The sequence below is a fragment of the Ostrea edulis genome, chromosome 1, assembly GCF_947568905.1.
Source record: "Ostrea edulis chromosome 1, xbOstEdul1.1, whole genome shotgun sequence".
NCBI classification, from domain to species: Eukaryota; Metazoa; Mollusca; class Bivalvia; order Ostreida; family Ostreidae; genus Ostrea; species Ostrea edulis.
The window spans coordinates 36,065,267-36,085,023 of NC_079164.1; the positions used below are offsets into that span (position 1 = coordinate 36,065,267).

The 19,757-nt window shown below is 34.8% G+C and overlaps 1 protein-coding gene across 1 annotated transcript in view; it reads left to right on the plus strand.

The window, feature by feature from the left end:
- The window catches only part of LOC125658071 (PHD finger protein 12-like), a 34,715-nt gene extending 15,404 nt beyond the window's left edge, over positions 1-19,311 (plus strand). The window contains exons 7-15 of the mRNA XM_048889153.2: positions 29-199; positions 348-488; positions 3,941-4,673; positions 6,259-6,396; positions 6,579-6,719; positions 10,941-11,036; positions 11,134-11,216; positions 14,612-14,833; positions 16,954-19,311. Of these exons, the coding sequence (XP_048745110.2) occupies positions 29-199; positions 348-488; positions 3,941-4,673; positions 6,259-6,396; positions 6,579-6,719; positions 10,941-11,036; positions 11,134-11,216; positions 14,612-14,833; positions 16,954-17,178 (1,950 nt within the window). The 3' untranslated portion in view covers positions 17,179-19,311. The remainder of the gene's footprint in view (positions 1-28; positions 200-347; positions 489-3,940; positions 4,674-6,258; positions 6,397-6,578; positions 6,720-10,940; positions 11,037-11,133; positions 11,217-14,611; positions 14,834-16,953) is intronic.
- Positions 19,312-19,757: the final 446 nt, after the last annotated feature.

Consider the following 19,757-nt stretch of genomic DNA (forward strand, 5'->3'; position numbering starts at 1 on the left):
CATTAACAGCTGGAATTTTTTTTCACAGGATGAGCATTTATTAAAAGGGGTCAGTCTAACGGAGCGCATAAAATTGTGGGATAAGTTCAATAGCCGCATCAATCAGCACACCGTGAAACTGAACTTCATGAATAAAATCCACAGAGAGAGTCCCCCCTTTAGGATCAAAATAAAACACCCAAAGCGGAAATCATTAGCGGTAATCATAACCTCATCTTGTATTATTGTGTGCTTTGCTACATGGATTAATACATCTGCTTAAAGTATGCATTTTAATGGATAAGCATCCTATAGTTTAATGCTAACATTTTACAGTCTGTTATGTTGTGGGTTTTCTCTTCCATTAGATTCCTGAAGCAATCAAACTCCATTATCAGTACCCCCCGCCCATGCTTCCCAGCATGCCAGATCCCAGCACTGCAGCAGTAATGGAAACCGACGAGAAAATGGAACGAATCCCAGAAACCACACTGGAAGATCAAGAGGAGGTAATTACTAATACTAGATCAGCCAAACCTCATTATCTCAAACTCGATTGGAGCTGAGAAAAAACTTTCGAGATATCCAAAGGTTCAAGATATCGTATAAACAAAATTTTAAGCGAGGATTTAATTTCTGCATTATTTGCAAGGGTGATGAGATCGCTAAAATTTAATATTGCTAACAATTTATTTTGTATTGTAGGTAATAGTTATCTTTCTTGGAATTAAAAAGTCTCTAAAATTGGCTCTCGCTAAAATATATGTACCCATTTTATGGGGAAATTGCTGAAAATATGGAAGTTCAATTGTATATAAATAATGGCTCAACTAGTACTGTAATTGTCTACTGTTCCCATCCTCAATTTGAAATGAAAATTGATCATATATTTTAAATACTTTCAGCAACTTGTTGATTTTTATTTCAAATTTCTACAATCGACTATTGGAAACAATATACTTTACATATAAAATCCAAACAAGATATTCCGGCTCTGGTTGTTGGTATGAAAATCAAAACTTGAAATCAAGTTATACTGTGGAATATCAGAATCCTTGGGTGATGAGAAGAAAGGGATTCAGCAACAGGCATTGTCTATTTTCTTTCCATGACTCCCAAGTTGTACAACACAACAGTATTCCTTTCATAATATCACAGATCTTCAGATACATAACTTGTCATATTTCCAATTTTAAGAAATCATGCTAAAATTGTTTATTGTGATATTTCATTTATGATTAATTATTGAATCTGTATGCCTTTTTGATTATTCTAATCAGTCAATTATTAAGCCTCCCAAACAAAGTTTGGAGACTTATTATACCCCCCGCAACAAGTTGTGGGAGGGTATACTGGAATCGGGTTGTCCGTCTGTCTGTCCGTCCATCCGTCTGTAGACGCAATGGTTTCCGGGCTCTAAAGCATTATCCTTTCCACCTACTGTCACCATATCATATATATGGACTACCCATGGGATGAAGATGTTCCCTATCGATTTTGGGGTCAAAAGGTCAAAGGTCAAGCGCACTGGACATTGAAGTAGCAATATGGTTTCCGGGCTCTAAAGCGTTATCCTTTCCACCTACCGTCACCATATCATACATATGGACTACCCATGGGATGAAGATGTTCCCTATCGATTTTGGGGTCCAAAGGTCAAGCGCACTGGACATCGAAGTAGCAATACGGTTTCCGGGCTCTTAACGCGTGCATTATCCTTTCCACCTACAGTCACCATATCATACATATGGACTACCCATGGGATGAAGATGTTCCCTATCGATTTTGGGGTCAAAAGGTCAAAGGTCACGTGCACTGGACATCGAAGTAGCAATATGGTTCGGTTTGTCATGCCATTTGTTTTTTACACTCAGAAAAGAGGTAGTTTATACCTTTTACCAACACCCTTTGGGAGATTGGGGTAAGCGGGGGGTATTCTTAGTGAGCATTGCTCACAGTACCTCTTGTTGTTTTTGCTCGGTTCTTATCATTCTCTCACTTCTTCTTTTCTTCCCCTTCTTCTTCCGCGTCTTTCTCGCATCTTAAACTGTCCAATGCCGTTCTCCGTAACCAGTAGATGAAAGTAATAGATATTCAAGGATATGATAGGCCAAGGTATCTAGATGTGCAGAAATGTTTTTGTTTTCAGATTGAAGGGGGTTATGGTACATTTTAGAGGGATCAAATGGGGGTGGGGTTTAACAAAGAACTCTATTGGGAAAAAATAATTCCAAAATTCAACAGATATAACTTGTCAAATACGATAGAGTTCTTGGGACTTTGGAAATGAATAGAGAATGACAGCTGACAAATTAGTATCAAAGTCAACTGATTCCAGTGACCTTGACCATAAAAACTGGTATAACTTTGAAACAGGGACTAATAAGCTACATGAAATATTCAGAAATGGCAAGCGAATGACTGGACCTACAAACTAGTATCAAGATCAAGTAACTACAGTGTCCTTGACCTCTGACCATAGAACATAAAATTGTTATTACTTAAAAACCAAGTCTGATCAAGATATGGGATCTTCAGAAACGATGAAAGGATGATGATATCTACAAATCATTATCAAGGTCAAGAGACTCCAGTGACCTTGAACATACAAACTCTTAATTTTAGAACTGGTATTGATAGAGACATTGAATCTTCAGAAATGATAAGAGAATAATAAGATCTTCAAACTTGTATTAAGGTCAAGTCGCTCCAATGACCTTGACCTCTGACCTTAGATCATGAACCTGGTATTACTTAAGAAGTAGGTTTGTTAAAGAGATGACATCTTCAGAAATGTAATAAAAGGATGATAGGATCTACAAATTGGTATCAAGGTAAAGTAACTCATGTGACCTTGACCTCTGACCGTAAACATAAATCTGGTATAATTCAAGAACTGAAACTGATAGAGACATGGAATTTTCAGAAATGATAAAAGGGTGTAGTGACCTACAAACTAGTATCCCCAGTGACCTTTGACCTTGATTATAAAAACTTGTATAACTTTAGAACCAGGACTGATAGAGACATGGGATGATCAAAAATGATAAGAGGATGTTAGGACCTACAAACTAGATCAAGGTCAAGTGACACCAGTTTTACTGAAGGAAAAAAGGGTGATATTTTAAAATTTCAAAATAAAAGTCTTCGTGATCTCGATTTTTTAAATGATAGTTAAAATTGGCATGGATTTTGTAAAGGGAGGGAAAAAGTAGTACTTAGAAAAAACCCTATACAGCCAGTACTTTGTTTGGGAGACTTTATAATCATATCTTGTTTTCCAACTGTCATTTGATTATTTTTTTCAGTTGATTATTATTTTCAGCTCTCGGTCGTTTTTAATTTTCCAGGTATCAGTCGATTATTTTCCAGTTCTCAGTCGATTATCATTTTCCAGCCATCAGTTGATTATTTTTTTCCAGTTAATTCACAACACTTCACCTTGATATATGAACCCCTTTTTAGTCTTGCACATGCAGTGATTTTTCAAAAGAGTCCTATGGCTTTCGAATTGGCAAAAATTGTCAACATTTTCATCAAATTGGGAAAACCTAGACATATTGTAAATATGTTATATATATCATATCAAACAATAAATCCAGCACAAATTGATGTCATTCTTTTATTTTACATATTTAACTTTCTTTTCTTTAATCTCGCCTAGAATTGATGCGTCTTTGTCATGTTGTACATAAACTATTCACAATGACCTTATTTTTTGACAAATATGTTTTTCGGGGAAAGTGCAAGTTAAATTGGGAATAAATTGGTAATTTTTAGGTGGGGAAAGGTCCAATATTCGGACCTAAAATGGGTCTTTAAAAATCACTGACATGTAATTGTTGATGTCAAGAAATGTAGAAATATTCACAAGTTATGTAAGTGATTAATATTTCAAAAACAAAACTGAATCTTATAGTACATGTACCTAATTTAATACAGTCGTATTAAACTTTTTCAGTGGTTGTCAGCAGTTGTGTCTTTACAAACCAGTATAGCCAGACATTTAGCTCAAAGACAGATTCAAAAATCCTCAGCAGAAAGTGGAAAATCAGAACAGAATGTGAAATTGGAGAAACCCACAGCCTCTGTGCAACCTGTGATCCAGGGAAGTGAATCAAGTGAGGGGAACTTGTGTGATTCCAAAGTGACTAGTATGGAAGTGGATAAACCCAATGGCCCTGTGTCGGAATCGGTGTCAAATGGACCTCTAGAAGGAAACCGAGTGGGTGCAATATCCTTACTGCACCCCCCAGGCTCATCATCATCATCACAAAGTTCTGTAAACGGTGAAGTGGGTGAATCTAGTAAAGGTAAAACCGACACTGTTTTAATCAAATCCAGGAGTAAAAGTGTGGATGGATCTCCAGCCAATATAGTGCGGGTCAACTGGGCATCAGTGGACAAGCAGGTCACGTCGGGGGCCTCCACTTCAACCACTCCATCTGGTAAAAACATCGTTATTAGTGCTATAAACAAAGCGAATAATACTGTAGTCACAAAAGTGTTAGGTCCTACTCAAGGCAACAAACTCCTAGCAAACAACATGGCAGCTAACAGTGGCAGCAGCTCAACGTCTATCCTGTCTCCGCGTGTGTCCGGACAGTCAGCAATTAAAGTGGCCAGCGTGCAGGGCAGGACGAACACTGGGGGCTCTGCAGCCAAAGTCATAACTGTATCCACACCCACCTCTGGTATATTATTACAGATGAAAACACCACTCATATCTTGTCAAATATAAACATCTGGAAAGTGCTTGATGAGTAAAAATAGTGAATCTGTTCACAAGGAATAACGCATTGTCATAATGGTAGGGGTGCAACAATGCGCTTACCTCATGATATGATATGTATCATGATACAGACCTAACGATACAATACATATGATACTTTGAAGATGCTATGAATAATAACAAAGGAACAATTACACTGATTTTGGTATCATTTAATTGCACCTTACTGTTATAACTGCATGTTTTTCTTTAAAAAAAGATCAGCATGAACAACTAGAGATGCAGTCCATGCGAAAGTGTTTTGGACCACACAGGACATTCGGTCCTATGTAATTAATGAACACACTGGACCAAACCAAATTTTGTCAGACCGAAAAACCTAATGTAAAAAAGTGAAACACGTGAAAATGCAAAACCAAGGAAATTTTATTTATTATACTAGTAATACTATACCGGGGATCCCTCCCGTATAATACTTCAGACGGTCCATGCGGTTTTAATCACATTCATTTACGTATTTGGATTTATGTAATATTTTTTACTTATAACAAACATTTAAATGACTACGTCAAAATAGTAAAGCACAAAACCGGACACTGAGACATCGGACATACCGGTCCGGTGTAAAAAATGACGCATCGGACCTGAGGCACTGCACATCGGTCAGGTCCGACGGTCCGATGTCTTTCGCATAGACTGGAGATGGGGACTTTCTCATATAATTTTTTTCCATTCCATGGAATCCAAAATGCTTCCATATAGGAGATATATAGGTTGCAGGGGGAAAATTAATTCAGCGGTACCATGTTTTCCATTACTGGAAGTCATTTTTACAACATAATTTTAAAGCCAAATCGGACGGTTCAATTTAATCCAGACTGAGAATACAGAACCGCTGTATAGTGTAAAGTATCGTGAATCAAATTGTAGCATAATATTACCGTGATATACCGTCTCACGGTTAATCATTGCACCCTTACATAATGTCTGGCTTCCTTTTGAAACACAAATGGGAAAAATGGATTCTTTATTGTTTTAAATCTACACTCCACCTGGCTAGTAGCTCAGAAGGTTAACATGTGCGTTTGTAGATCTTGGGTTCAAGTTTAGGAGGGGTGTTGATTTTTGTTCTGGTTACTTTCTATTAAAACTGCAATTTGTTTTTACTTGAAAACATTAAAGATTTCCTCCACTTTCCATCTATAAGGCCAATTAAAATTAATTGATAGATTATCATCCCCGCCCGCCCCTCAAAAAAGGGTCCAAGATTCTTTGAATGTTAACTTGTTTAACACTGTGTGATGCCTTTTGTCATTATTTTTTTTTTCTCGGGGAAATAAGAATTTCAAAATAAAATCCTTCCACCCACCACATATTTTTTTGTGACCCTGGATGATAATCTACTAATTAAGTTGAATTGGTCTAACAGTTTTCCCTGCTGTGTTATTCCTCCTTAAGGGAGCTCATGCATTTCCCGGTTAATTCTGAACAATTAGAATGTAATGTAACAAGAAACTGATAATTTTCACACAGATTTTCTGTTGCAGTTAAAGGTGGATCCTCATCTAATAGCAATATCACAATCTCAGGTGGCAAACCGTCTTCTACTGCCAGTACTCAGAACTCCTCCAATGCCATTGTGTCCCTCAATAACTCGCTTCAGCAATGCTTAGAAGGATCCGGAGGTAAGATGAGAGAAAAGAAAAAGTGTCGATTTAATTGCGGAAATATAATGATATAATTACCTGTACTAAAAGAAACTATTAGCTAGTGTTAAAATCAATTTTTAGAAATGATAGGAAAATATTTATTCACTGTGAGTTTTCATGATATAGATGGAAGAGTTTTCATTGATGTGTGATTTCAGATATAGAACTCAGTAAGCTGGATGAGAAACTGATCCAGATCCTTGCATGGCAGAGGCTTCAGCAACTGTTACCTTCCAAGTCAAACTCGCCACAGACACCAAATAAAAAGGGCGTGTTAAATGGATTGCTCAATCAAGCAGGTATCTTAAAAGTGTTTTTAATTTGTTAGCATAACAGTGATTTTTTTGGGGGCCAAAATGCCACCGATATTCGGCTGTTTCCCCTCACAAAAATCAGCTATTTTTTCCCAATTATATATATATGTTTTTCCCAATTTCAAATCTAGGGAAATTAGGCCATTCTAAAAAAAAAAAAAAAAAAAAAAAGGTTACCGTATATTGCTGACAAAGAGTAAATACATTTCTTTCGTCAGTTTTATTCTCCAGACCACTGCACATGCAAAAGGTTTTGTAAAGAATATATAAAACAATAGAGGCATCCATATAAGCAGATATACAGCAAAGTATATAGTTTGCAGATACACATCAAGCCATATTGTTGACACTTTCATTTTGACCGCCATATTATATGTAGGGTCAGGCTAATAACAGGAAGTGGCCAACAGTATAGGGTCTTACTAAAATCCGAAAAATACAAACAGGAGAAACATTCTGGAAACTTGATTATTAAAGGACACAACGCATGTTTCTAAACATTTTCATTTTTTCAGCAAAATTAACTCTTTTTATGCCTAAAACTACTTTAAATGTGTTTTAAATGAAATATTTTGCGTAGTTTTCGAGTTTGAAAGCGATGAAATTCAAATCTTGCAATATGCATATTTTCTTTCGCTAGTTTACGCGCCATTTTGTGTGACGTCATATGCACCCTCGGGTTTGAAAACATCTATTAGCCATTTCATAAACAGATTAGATTTAATCGACAAAAAACCAATTGTCACGTTAACGGCTTGTAAATAATAATGCATTAAGATGTTTTGTGCCGTGCTCGGATGTACTAGTTGTCGGTAGAAAGGATTTAGACTGAGTATTTTTCAATTTTTCGAAGGAAGGTACGAGAAAAAAGACGGGGATAATTTTTTTGTTGGAACAAGAACTTTACCTTTAAAAACACACCCAGTCACCTTTTCAAACATCGCTTGGACAGAGACCCTGATAAACTGCGAGAAAATGGATATATCGAAGCTATATGCACTGGTAGGCCTATAGCATACATTCTGTTTTGCTCTTCAAATTCAATACACACTCGGATCAACTGACCTTCACCTTGTAGCCTAACAACATATATCGATGATACAATGTAACTTCTACCAACTGGTAGATTTACAACAACACAAAATAAAGATACAAAATAATTGAACTTTTAATTATACAAATAATAGAATATTGTATGTCCTAACTTTAAATTGAATTATAAAATTATTTCCTTATTGAACTCGTAGCATCTTGAGTGCGTCAGTAGGCTATAACGCCGTGCTCCCACTTCGTACTTCCTAAAGACGTGCAGATCACAATTCAAAAATAGTAATAAGATTGCTTTATCAAAATAAAATAATGTGATTACCACTTTAAATTTGAATATTTTTATTGATTTTTGTGTGTGTTGTCTTTTTCTTTCTTTCCGAAATGCACTCGTGACAATAGCTTGGCATAGGGCCTAGTTGTCAACAATTTAACGTATCATAATTTGTGTAATCCAAAAATAAATAATGATTGCACTGTTTATTTTAGAAAAACAGAGCCAATTACAGATGTATAAAGGAATAACATTACCAAACAGTTTGTAAACAGCGACCCATATAAACATTATTTACTCACAATTTTGCTGATTTCATACACGCTTTACTCGCTATATTTGGGTATTTACATCGTTATATGTGTTCACTGGTGGTGAACACATATAAAACTCGGACAATTTATCAACATCGATTTAAATGTTGCCCATGGTAAATTAATTAGGCCCCTATAAGTTGAGTTTTTAATAATATCTCGCAGTACTGTCACAATCCGAAGGGCGCATGTGACGTCACTGTACCATGTGACTACCTACCTAATGAACTTGACTTTTTGAAATCGGGGCTTTAGATTTAAGTCTGTATTGTGGTTAATTATTGCAAAATTTCGGCGAACGAACTATTAGAATTAATTACTATAAGCATAAAGAAGACAAAATGCATGTAATATTGTATACTTTGAAAACATGAGATATGTCCTTTAATATAATATATACAAGATTATGGGTACAAATGCTGGTGAATTAATAATTTATTATTTTCTTTATGAAATTAGACAATAAGTATTTCTTAGAAAAAGTAAATAATATTTATACAAGGTGTGACTTCCAATACATATTTAATGTTAAATAATGATTTATTTTATGATTTTAAATCAGATCCGAAATAAACCTCAAACAAAACAATTGTTACTTGATTATCTTATGCATCTTTACCATTTTAATTTACTATGAATGATTTTTCCCAATTTGAGGAAAATGTCGCTAATTTTTCCCAATTCAAAAGGAGGGGTGGTAGTTTGAAATACAAAAAAAATCACTGCATAACCAGTGAACACCAAAAAAGTTGGACAAAACTGACAAATTCGCGATTGGTCCGGATTCACTCTCATAACAAGTCGTGCAAGATGATCAGGTTACTTGTTCAACATATGACCAGACTTACCGATAAGTAATTCAGACACTGATTAATTATTCAGTGTCAATTTATTTATGACAGAGTACCAGAATATCTTGATTGATTGAAAATGAAGAATCAAAAGCACATGTCAAGTATTAAAGTGTTATGGGTGGAGTGAAACCACTATGGGACAAGTGGTCATTACATCCCGTGGGAAGAGTGGTTATGAGAATTTGGAGACACATTTATTGCTACAATTACTAACCAACCCCCCCCCCAAATTTTGTTTCTTTGTTCCTATTTCTGATGAAATCAAGTTTTAACATTAAGAGGGTTGTCCCAAAAAGTCGTAGACAGTGTTAATAACTCATTTATTCATTAAGGGTCGGTAAGTAGGTTTTTTGTTGTTTTTTATTTTTTTTTATTTAATAGGTTGAATTATTTTCTAATGATTTAGTATTCTACTATGCATAAAACATAGTGATTGTGATTGTCTGGTAATCAAATAAGTTATAATATGGTAAAAAAAAAAAAAAACCTGTTTCTGTATTTTAGAATCGGTTAGTGCATGAAAAATAACTTAATAAGTCAATAAATATACTCTTGTTGTAGTTGTGGCATTTGCAAAATCTGTGAGAATGGAAAAAAATGTGTTTGGGTAGGCAGAAATTTTTAGGGTCGGTCGGGAAAGTGGAAACCAACATACATGTATTTTTATTTTTTTTGGTCTGACGTTATTTACCTTCAGGATTTCGTGGTTATTTCTTTTTTATGGCCTTCCCATCTTCGGTTCTGATGTCATTCCATCCACAAATTTCTTGTGCCGTTTAAACACTAGTGCCCCACTAACATTCTGGTGATCTGATGTGCTTTCCAACTTGTGTTTTGTTTGAGTTGGGTTAAAAACACGGCCTATTATTTTATGATTTCTCGTGCGCCAAGAATGCCGTTGACGTCATATCGCACAAATTTCATAACAAGTATGTTTAAAAATGACATCATATCTCTGCCGTTTATGACGTCCTACAGTTGTAAAATCAGTATATTACATATAAAATATCACTGATTCCATTTATGTAAATTTGAATGTGATATATTTAATATGGAACTATTTACTTTCATCTAATTGAGTGGTACAAAGAAAATATCTACGTATTTTTGTACGGGCGCCAACAATGCAGATGGATACCTCTTTATTCAGTAACATGTCATTTATCTCTGATTACTTATTTCGAATTTTACATTTTTGTTTAGAATAAGTAAAAGTTTTCTCATGTAAAAAATGTTTTGGATCTGATGCGTATTTTGAAAATTATTAACATTGTCTACAGCTTTTTGTATACAACCTGACGAAAACAAAATATCAGTTTTAACAGAAACCACCCTCAAACAGTATAGACAGTCATATCTGCTCTGTAGCAGATTTATGTAAACACATTTATTGCCTATGTAAATTTGAATTACTGTCGGATTTTGGACAAAATTCGGCCTTATCCTCTCGGATATCAAAGGAATGAATGTCCAAGTTGATTGTATTAAACTTGAAAGGGTATGGAATCAATGGAAATATAGAATATGGCTGTTTATGCATAAATTAATCCATATTTTCATTGTTTTCATAAACTTAATACAAACAATCTGCATATTATTTGTATTTTGTAATGTATATGTTTTTATATCGAGTTAAATGGGCAGTGCTTTTTTGTTGAGAAACAGCATAGACTTCTTATTGACAAAACATAGGTAAATGTACATGTATTTATAACAGGTAGTACAGAGGTCAAGGCCAGAGCTGTTTTGTGTCCGCTGACCAGCAAAGGCCAACCTATATCCATGTGCTACAGAACTCTCAATATTGGAACAGGTCAGATTTTAATTGAAATTTTAAATTTTTTTTGTTTTCTTTCAAGTACAATTATCCCAAATATAGTTACATATATACTCTAAACCAATGCTTGTAGGTGCTGATATGGATGTGTGTTTAACTCAGTTTGGACACTGCAATTATATCTCTCCAAAACATGCTTACATATTTTATGACGAGGTAAGTTGTAGGCATATACAGTACGGCTAAAACACAATCAGGGTGGAAAATACTACTAACCTAATATGAAAGCAGATATCTTTTTTTGTTTTAATAGATAGTTTCAAGAGTAACATTACTGTAACATAGACACTTTCAGCTTTCCAAATCAGTATAACATTAAGTACCTTGTATTATTTAGTAACTAAGAAAAGTTGGTGAAATTGAAAATTATATGATTTTGAGGGTGTGATTTGTGTCAAATTTGATTGGATGTATTTGTACAGATTATTAGCTTGATCAAATCCAAGAAAAGGTTTTTAAATTTTTATCCTAGTCAGGGATTAAAATTAACGCCCGGGTGACTAAATACTGGTACAGGCAACGAAACTTCGTAAGGCACTGGCCCAGTTGGCGACCAGAATTTCCTTTATGTCCAAAGTTGAAATGTCGGTGATAAACATGGTTTCTCATTAAATAAAATAATTTAAAAATTTTTAACAAGGCGTGTTACGTTGTAATATTACGGAATTTTAAATGGTGCATTTGGGTATCTACATTTCCATTGCGTGATATGTTTCCTGTTAGTTAAGTCGCACATCTGCGAAGATTAGCCCGATTAGGAAAATCCAAAAAGCATCGTGGGGATTTATTGAAGGGATAAAGGCTCCCTCCCGATCCCACAAATAAACGAAAGAGAGAATACAATAAAAACTACAAACTAACAAGAAAGAGAAAATTCCAAATTTCGTGGGAAGAGAACAGACCGTGGTTGTAGTTAGACGATGAACTAGGCATGTTTTGATGGCCTGCAAAACATTCCCCACGCATGGAAAAGGAAATAGAACATGAGTTGGAGTAAATGCAGTGAATAATAAAGTGAATATTTCTGACAGAATGTGTTCTTCGTTATATGGGCTAGTAAATCTCATTCTGGGCTAGTGAAATTTCATAGTTGGTAGCCCGTTAGGCTACTTCATTTTAAGGATTAGTTTTAATCCCTGCTAGCATTAAAAGCATTTCATACTCTTTCTTTAAAAAATTCCAGTTTCCAGGGCTCAACATTTCCACTTGTCCGGGACCAGTGGGGAAAAAATTCGGACAAGTGAATATTGATGGGCACTTTTCTGATTGGACAAGTGCTTTTTTATGTAAAGAAGTCTCCAAACAATTTGGTGAAAAGATTATTGGTAGTTCAGAGTCGGAAGTAATGCATGAAAAATGAACTTCGATCCCGATATCAATCGCTATGTAAACTAGCTGAGTCACACTTGATCGGGATCGGTGTTCACTTATTGCGTACTACTTTCAATCATCCATGGATCTAAGGAGTCATTGATTCAAGACAGGAAGTATAGATAAAATTTTGTTTTATGTGTTTGTTGTTTTTATCAAGAGCATAAGATCAAAAATCAATCAAGCAGGTATAAATATGGACAAAATCTTCAGTAAATTAAATACAGTTTTCAAGTTGAGAATATTAGATCTTTTTAAAAAAGAATTCGGACAAAGTGAAGTTGAAGTTCGGACAAGTAAATATCTTTGTAGGAGAAAAAGTTAATGTTGAGCCCTGGTTTCAGATTTGGTTGAAAAATAACAAAATAAAGGAAGAAATTATAGTTATACTTTGATTAAAATATTGTATATGGTTGTATGTATGGCAACCAATTTACAAATATATTTCATATATGGCATCTATTCACATGATAATTCCAATGAAAATTTACTCCTTTGTATCAGATAATTGGAACTGGAAGTGTTGAAAAATTCTCACTTTTTCTAGAGTCGGTAGCCCTATTTTTAGTAAGGACGGTTTTGAAAACATTAATTAATGAAATAGAAATATATTTTCTTTTTTTATTCTTCAGGATTTGGAAAAGTAATATTCCAAAGAGTTTTGTAGAAAACTGATGAACATTAAAATAATCAGGAGCATGATTACATTATTGTGGACAGAGTAGAGTCTGTAGCCCTATACAATTGAATGAATGAATTACAATATTCAGAAACTTTGTTCTTGACCCAATTTTTCTAGAATTCTGTAATAAGCCAACTGCTTACTGAAGGTATAAAATTCAGACTACAAAACACTATATGTAAGGATTTCTATGTTATTATTATAATTTAAATGACCATAACGAATTTTTTTTAGCTTGCCTGAGCTGAAGGCTCAAGTGAGATTTTCTGATCAAAATTTGTCCGTTGTCGGCATAAACTTTTCACATTTTCATCTTCTTCTCTAGAACCAATGAGCTAATTTCAATCAAACTTGGCACAAAGCATTCTTGGGTGAAGGGGATTCAAGTTTGTCAAAATGAAGGGCCATGCCCCTTCAAAGGGGAGATAATCACAAAAATGCAAAAATAGGACAGGTTCATTTAAAAATCTTTAGCTCTAGAACCACTGGGCCAGAAGAGCTGAAAGCTTCCTGACATAGTGGAGATTCAAATTTTTAGAAATTATGACCCCTGTGGTTAGGAAGGGGGTTCAATAGGGGATAAAAGTTATACATGCAAATGTATAGGGAACCAAACTTGTCACAAAGCATCCTTGGTTGAAATTTGTTAATATGAAAGGCCATACCCGTCTACAGGGGCATATGATAATTGATGAATATGTAGTCAAGTTTAATAATTAAGTTTGATGATTAATGAATTTTAAGTTGTTACCTTTGAAAAGTTTTTTCTGAACCAAGTTGCTTGTATAATGATAGTTTTGCTAAAGCTTGTTTAGTACTGGGAACTGCTGCTCAGGTGAGCGATGTGGCCCATGGGCCTCTTGTTAAGAAATGATTTTGCAAGAAAAGTTAATGGTGATAAAGTTATATCTTAAATGAAAAAAGATATGTCTCATAAGAACAAAAAGAATCATTAATAATAGGTTTAAAAATATGTCCACTTTTAAAAGATATAATTGGAAAACTTGATATCTTGTTGTGACACAAAATAGTCCACCCTGATTGTGTTTTAGCCGAGTAGTTTTTGGTTTGTCTGCAAAAACTTGATACTTGGCCATAACTTTTGAAGGGGGGGGGGGGCTTTCACATTTCAAATGTGTATTCCTTGTGGCAGAACTTTTTCTTTTCCTACCTTTTTGCAAGTTTGATAATTTCCCAAACAAAATATGAGAATAGCAAAAATCTATAGACATGTAGTAATATTGCACCAGTAGGTACTGCAAAATGACTTTGATGGGATGTACTGGATTGCAGTCAATTTATTTTCCCTCACGATCACGCAAAGAATTTTAGCTTATAGTCTGCAGAGATATATTGAAATCATGCATTGTCATAATACCAAGTTGAATGATGAGGAGTGTACAAATTGTCATTCTAAATCTACACAGTTCTTGGTGTAGACAGTTCTGCACTAGGCTTTAGTTTAGACTGCTGATATTGTCATTTCCTGATTTTTCAGACAACAAAACATTATGAGCTTCTGAACTACAGTGAGCACGGAACAACGGTGGACAACGTCCTGTACTCCTGTGATTTCAGTGATAAACCTTCCTCCACACCACAACCCACTTCAGTTGTAGCAGCAGTTCGCAAAATTATCAAAAACAAGAAGGTCGAGAAACCCAAAGATATCGATACCAAGGATGAGAAACGCCTGACGATGAGTGGGAAAGCCAACGAGGTAGAAACTTCTTTCCAGTTGTATGCAACAAACTTGTCTAAGGCCTAAAAAAAATTAATTACTTGGTTCTCGGGCCCGCCCACATCTCTTTCAACAATGCGCATTACCCATTTTTATCATTAAATGAATAAAATAAAATTTCTCTAAAGCGCTCGTAGGGTGCTAAAAAAAATCCGGAAACCCTGACCGCTTTTTTAGCTCACCTGAGCTGAAAGCTCAAGTGAGCTTTTCTGATCACCCGTATTCTGACGTTCGTCCGTCTGTCCGTCCGTCTGTAAACTTTTCACATTTTCAACTTCTTCTCAACAACCACTGGGCCAATTTCAACCAAAGTCGGCACAAAACATCCTTATGTAAAGGGAATTCTAAATTGTTAAAATAAAGGGCCAGGCCGCCTTCCAAGGGGAGATAATCAAGAAAAGGTAAAAATAGGGTAGGGTCATTAAAAAATCTTCTTCTCAAGAACCACTGAGCCAGAAAAGCTGAGATTTATGTGAAAGCTTCCTGACATAATGCAGATTCTAAATTGTTAAAATCATGGCCCCCGGGGGTCGGATGGGGCCACAATAGGGGATCAAAGTTTTACATACAAATATATAGGGAAAATCTTTAAAAATCTTCTTCTCAAGAACCACTGAGCCAGAAAAGCTGAAATTTATATGAAAGCTTCCTCATATAATGCAGATTCTAAATTGTTAAAATCCTGGCCCCCGGGGGTCGGATGGGGCCACAATAGGGGATCAAAGTTTTACATACAAATATATAGGGAAAATCTTTAAAAATCTTCTTCTCAAGAACCATTGGGCCAAAGAAGTTCACATTTACATGAAAGCTTTCTGACATAGTGTAGATTCAAGTTTGCAAAAACCATGGCCTCCAGGGGTAGGTTTGGGGCCATAATAGGGACTACGGTTTTACATGCAAATAGATATGGAAAATCTTCTGATATGGACCAAGGTGACTCAGGTGAGTGATGTGGCCCATGGGCCTCTTGTAGATATTCCCGTCAGTAAAATGTTTGACAAACATCTGGATGATACAGACACGTGCAATCAAATCGCGCCATACATAAATTGGTTTGAGTGATGGCGGCCCCCATATCTAGCCCGTGTTGTCGCCTTTGCCACGACATTTTGTCTAAAAACCAAAGACGGACAATTTTAGGAGAACGTTTTGGGGTTCACAATCAGCTTCTATAGATAATCGATAATGTACCTTGCCCAAAGGATGGTATGTGCTGGAATAAACTGAACAAACTTGTCAAAATTGAGTACCATATCGAAACGAAAGTAGAAACGCTGGAATCTGAATGGCATGTTTTGATACGTGATTTACGCCTTAACAGAAAGATGACATAGGCTCACAGCAATTGTTCACACATAAATAAAAACAATTTTGTTATTTTCATATGCGTTATCTGATTCACTGGGTTTTGACACAATCTGAACAAACTGGATTATAGATACTTTATATACCAGTTAGCTCAGATTGTGTCAAAACCCTGTGTTTTAGTGCTGGTTTATTCCCTCCAAAATGCATTTACTGTGCAAATGACACAATTGAGCTAATTGAAGGGGTTTATCCCACGTGTGAAAGCTGTAGGGCTAATCACCAGTTGCTACACAGAAGAAAGAATGTAGAAAATACAAGAGAGAAAAAGAAGAAATGGAAATAATGTTCTTGATTTCTTTGTTCAATGTTTATTGAGCATTGGATTAAAAAATGGGAGTTTCAAAATAAAATAAAAAACAAAATCCCTCGTCTGTTTTTCATGAGGTTAAAAGGAAGAGAATAAAAGGCCTCTCTCCCTCATTTATTTTTGACAAAACTGGCCTGAGAACCAACTAATTAATTTTTTTTGGCCTAAATGGATAGAATTGAAATGAAAAGGCATATACAGTTTACATGCTGTATTTTTCATTAAACTATTGTTCAACAAGCCATATACATAGATTGTACATTTTTGAATGATTTCATTGTAGAAACCTACATATATAAGTATTAAATCCAGAAGCAATGGTGCAGATATGTAGGTGTGCTGAAATGATCTTTTTAATGTACTAAGGAAATAACTATGCATATCTGGTGGATAAGGTGTTGTATTTTTTGTTTGGTTTTAGATAAAAAAGCCATGTAATTGTAAAGCCAGCAGCTCCAGTCTGATTGGAGGAAGTGGGGCAGGATGGGAAGGCACAGCACTACTGCATCATGGGAGTTACGTTAAAGTGGGTTGTCTGCAGTTTGTGTTTAGTATTGTGGACCATGCAACTAATTCTTTAGGACAAGACCGAAAGAAAGAACCGATGTCATTACTGAAATCAACATTAAGAGGATCTGCTCCCTGATCTACATACTGTGATTGTTTGAAATAATTTTAATTGTAATTATATAGCTCAAACTGGAGTATTATTGGAGAATGTAGGTACAATATGAAAGTAATTTATTTAAAATGAAGATAGTAAAAAAAAAATAAACTGGGATTTTATTGCTGGGCTTTGTAGATGTACAAAAAGTCAGGTCAGTACTTAAGCAGCGAGATTGAAAGATCAATGTCGGATAAAAATCGAAATTCAAATAGTTTAGGGGGGTCGGGGGCAAGAACTCCTATGAGGATCTGTCGTCCAACATTTATTACACAATATTTTTATGCCCTGTAATTAGGTATTTGGGGGCATAGTTTTTAGTTTGTCCACAAAATATCTAATCTTGGTCTTAACTTTTGAACGAATTCATGTTAGGGGTTTCTTATTTCACGTGTATTGCATATGTGACAAGACATCCTTTTTGGTACCAATTTTTTTTTTACCTCGTAACCCTTTTTTTTCTTTTTTCTTTTGGAGTTTAACTTACTTTTGAAAAACTTTAACTTTCATAACTTTAAATACATATTAAGGTCTTTCATATTTCACATGTGTATTTCATGTGACAAGACTTTTCTTTTGGTGCCATAATTACTTTGCTGCCAAATAGGGGTTGGGGGGCTGGCTTAACATCTTGGTTTTTTATAGCATAGCTGGGGGGGGGGGGGGGGGGGGGGGGTTCTAATTGTATATTCGAAGTGACATTCAAAGTCTATATACTCTTTCATTTGTGAATGCACAGTAGAAAAGGTAGAGTATTATATGTACAATATTATAAATACTTGATAAGTGATTTGGATCGATGTTCGGGGGGGGGGGGGTCCTTTGATTTGGCTATTTTTGTTTTTTGTCTGGCACTGAACTTTTGATTTTGTCCCTAACCTGAACTGAAATGAGTACTGGTATTCATCATTTTATTCAAATGATGATATTTTTATTTTATTTTTCAAATTTGATGAAAAATCAATAATGACTGTCTTTCATTGAAATAAAAATCCATGAATTAAAAATAGTTAGTGTGTCATTAGTTGCTATGGTGTATATAAAATGAATAGAGAGGGATTTGATGAATAGGTAATATAAAGTAAAATGCAAACAGTAACCATGTTGTAATATTGTCAGATGTCGAACAAAACCAGTGTTAACAGTATTTATACCATTACCACCAATTGTTAAAAGAATGGAAATTATTATTGGTCACTCTTTGTAGACTGATTGTGATGTATGGGAATATCAACTCAATACCCCTCCCATTTACTCAATACCCCTCCCATTTCACCCAACCAGCATTTTTATTAGGGCAGCTGAATCCCCCATTTCTTCTCTTACATATGTATGCATCATCCTTTCAAAAGTGAAGTTAACTCAGGGTTGTCACAAAAGTCCTTAAATCCAGGATAATTATACCTGTTATCTTTTTTTTTCATATACATTTAATTTTCTTTAAAACCATGTACTCTGTATTCATGCACACTCCTCTTGTTTAATAAAGTTGGGGCTTTTTGTCTTTATATTTTGTGAACCTTTCTTAAGATTTGAGCATTATGTAGGTGAAGTAAAATATAAAAGATGCTTTTTTCTTTTTTGTTTCAAAAGAAGAGTTGCTTATAGTCTAGAGTAATGTTGAGGACTGTTGTGGGTGTGAGCAACTGTAAAAACTGCTGAAATAAATCGACGTATTGCATTTGCTTTAAAATGTGGGAAGCCTTTACCTTCAAATCCTGTATCAGGAGGTCTAGTTGCATCCACTGTCGGAAGTCAGACTTTACATGGATTTCAGTACATTTATATTTATTGTCAGTTAGACATGGCATTGTTAGTCTGTTGAATCTGCATTCAATGCAAGTACTGTGTACAAGAAAAAAGATATTTTTAATATACTGTAAATATTGATATAGCAAGTCTTAGGTGCACAATGTGAATTTTTAACCAAGTTGTACAAAACATTTCAACCAAATGAGTTGTATATATATATATATAATTTGGCCAACATATTTATGCATGAAGCAAAATCATGTTCCATTGTAAATATTGAGCAGAGAAGTCTGTGAAGATTTTTAGTCATATTGCATATTTTAGATGGTAACCATGGTTACAATAAAATCATGTGAAATTTGATGCAGTTTTTCGTCTTTATGGTAGGCTTTTCGAAGTGTCATCTTTAACCAAATTTAGCGACGCTACAAATTTTTCTTCTACCAAAAATGATGAAAATGAATTTACCGCTTAAAATATGCAACAGTCCTATGTATAAATTCTTAATTTTTATTCATACAATCTACCATATGGAATATGTAATTTATCCCCATAATTTCTCAATTACAAATTTTTATAAATGTCTGATCTTTTTTAATTGTCGATTTATGATTTACTTATTTGAAACTCCATGGATTTTTGCAAGAATCTGCTTTTCTATGGAGATTTGATTGAGTTTTAATTTGACCTTCAGTGAATTTTGCAATTTTTCTTATAGATAATTTATACTTTTCATCAATTACAATTGCTTTCTATGAGTTGTACTTTGATCCGTAATTGAAGGACCTTGTAAGTCCTTGGGTAAACCG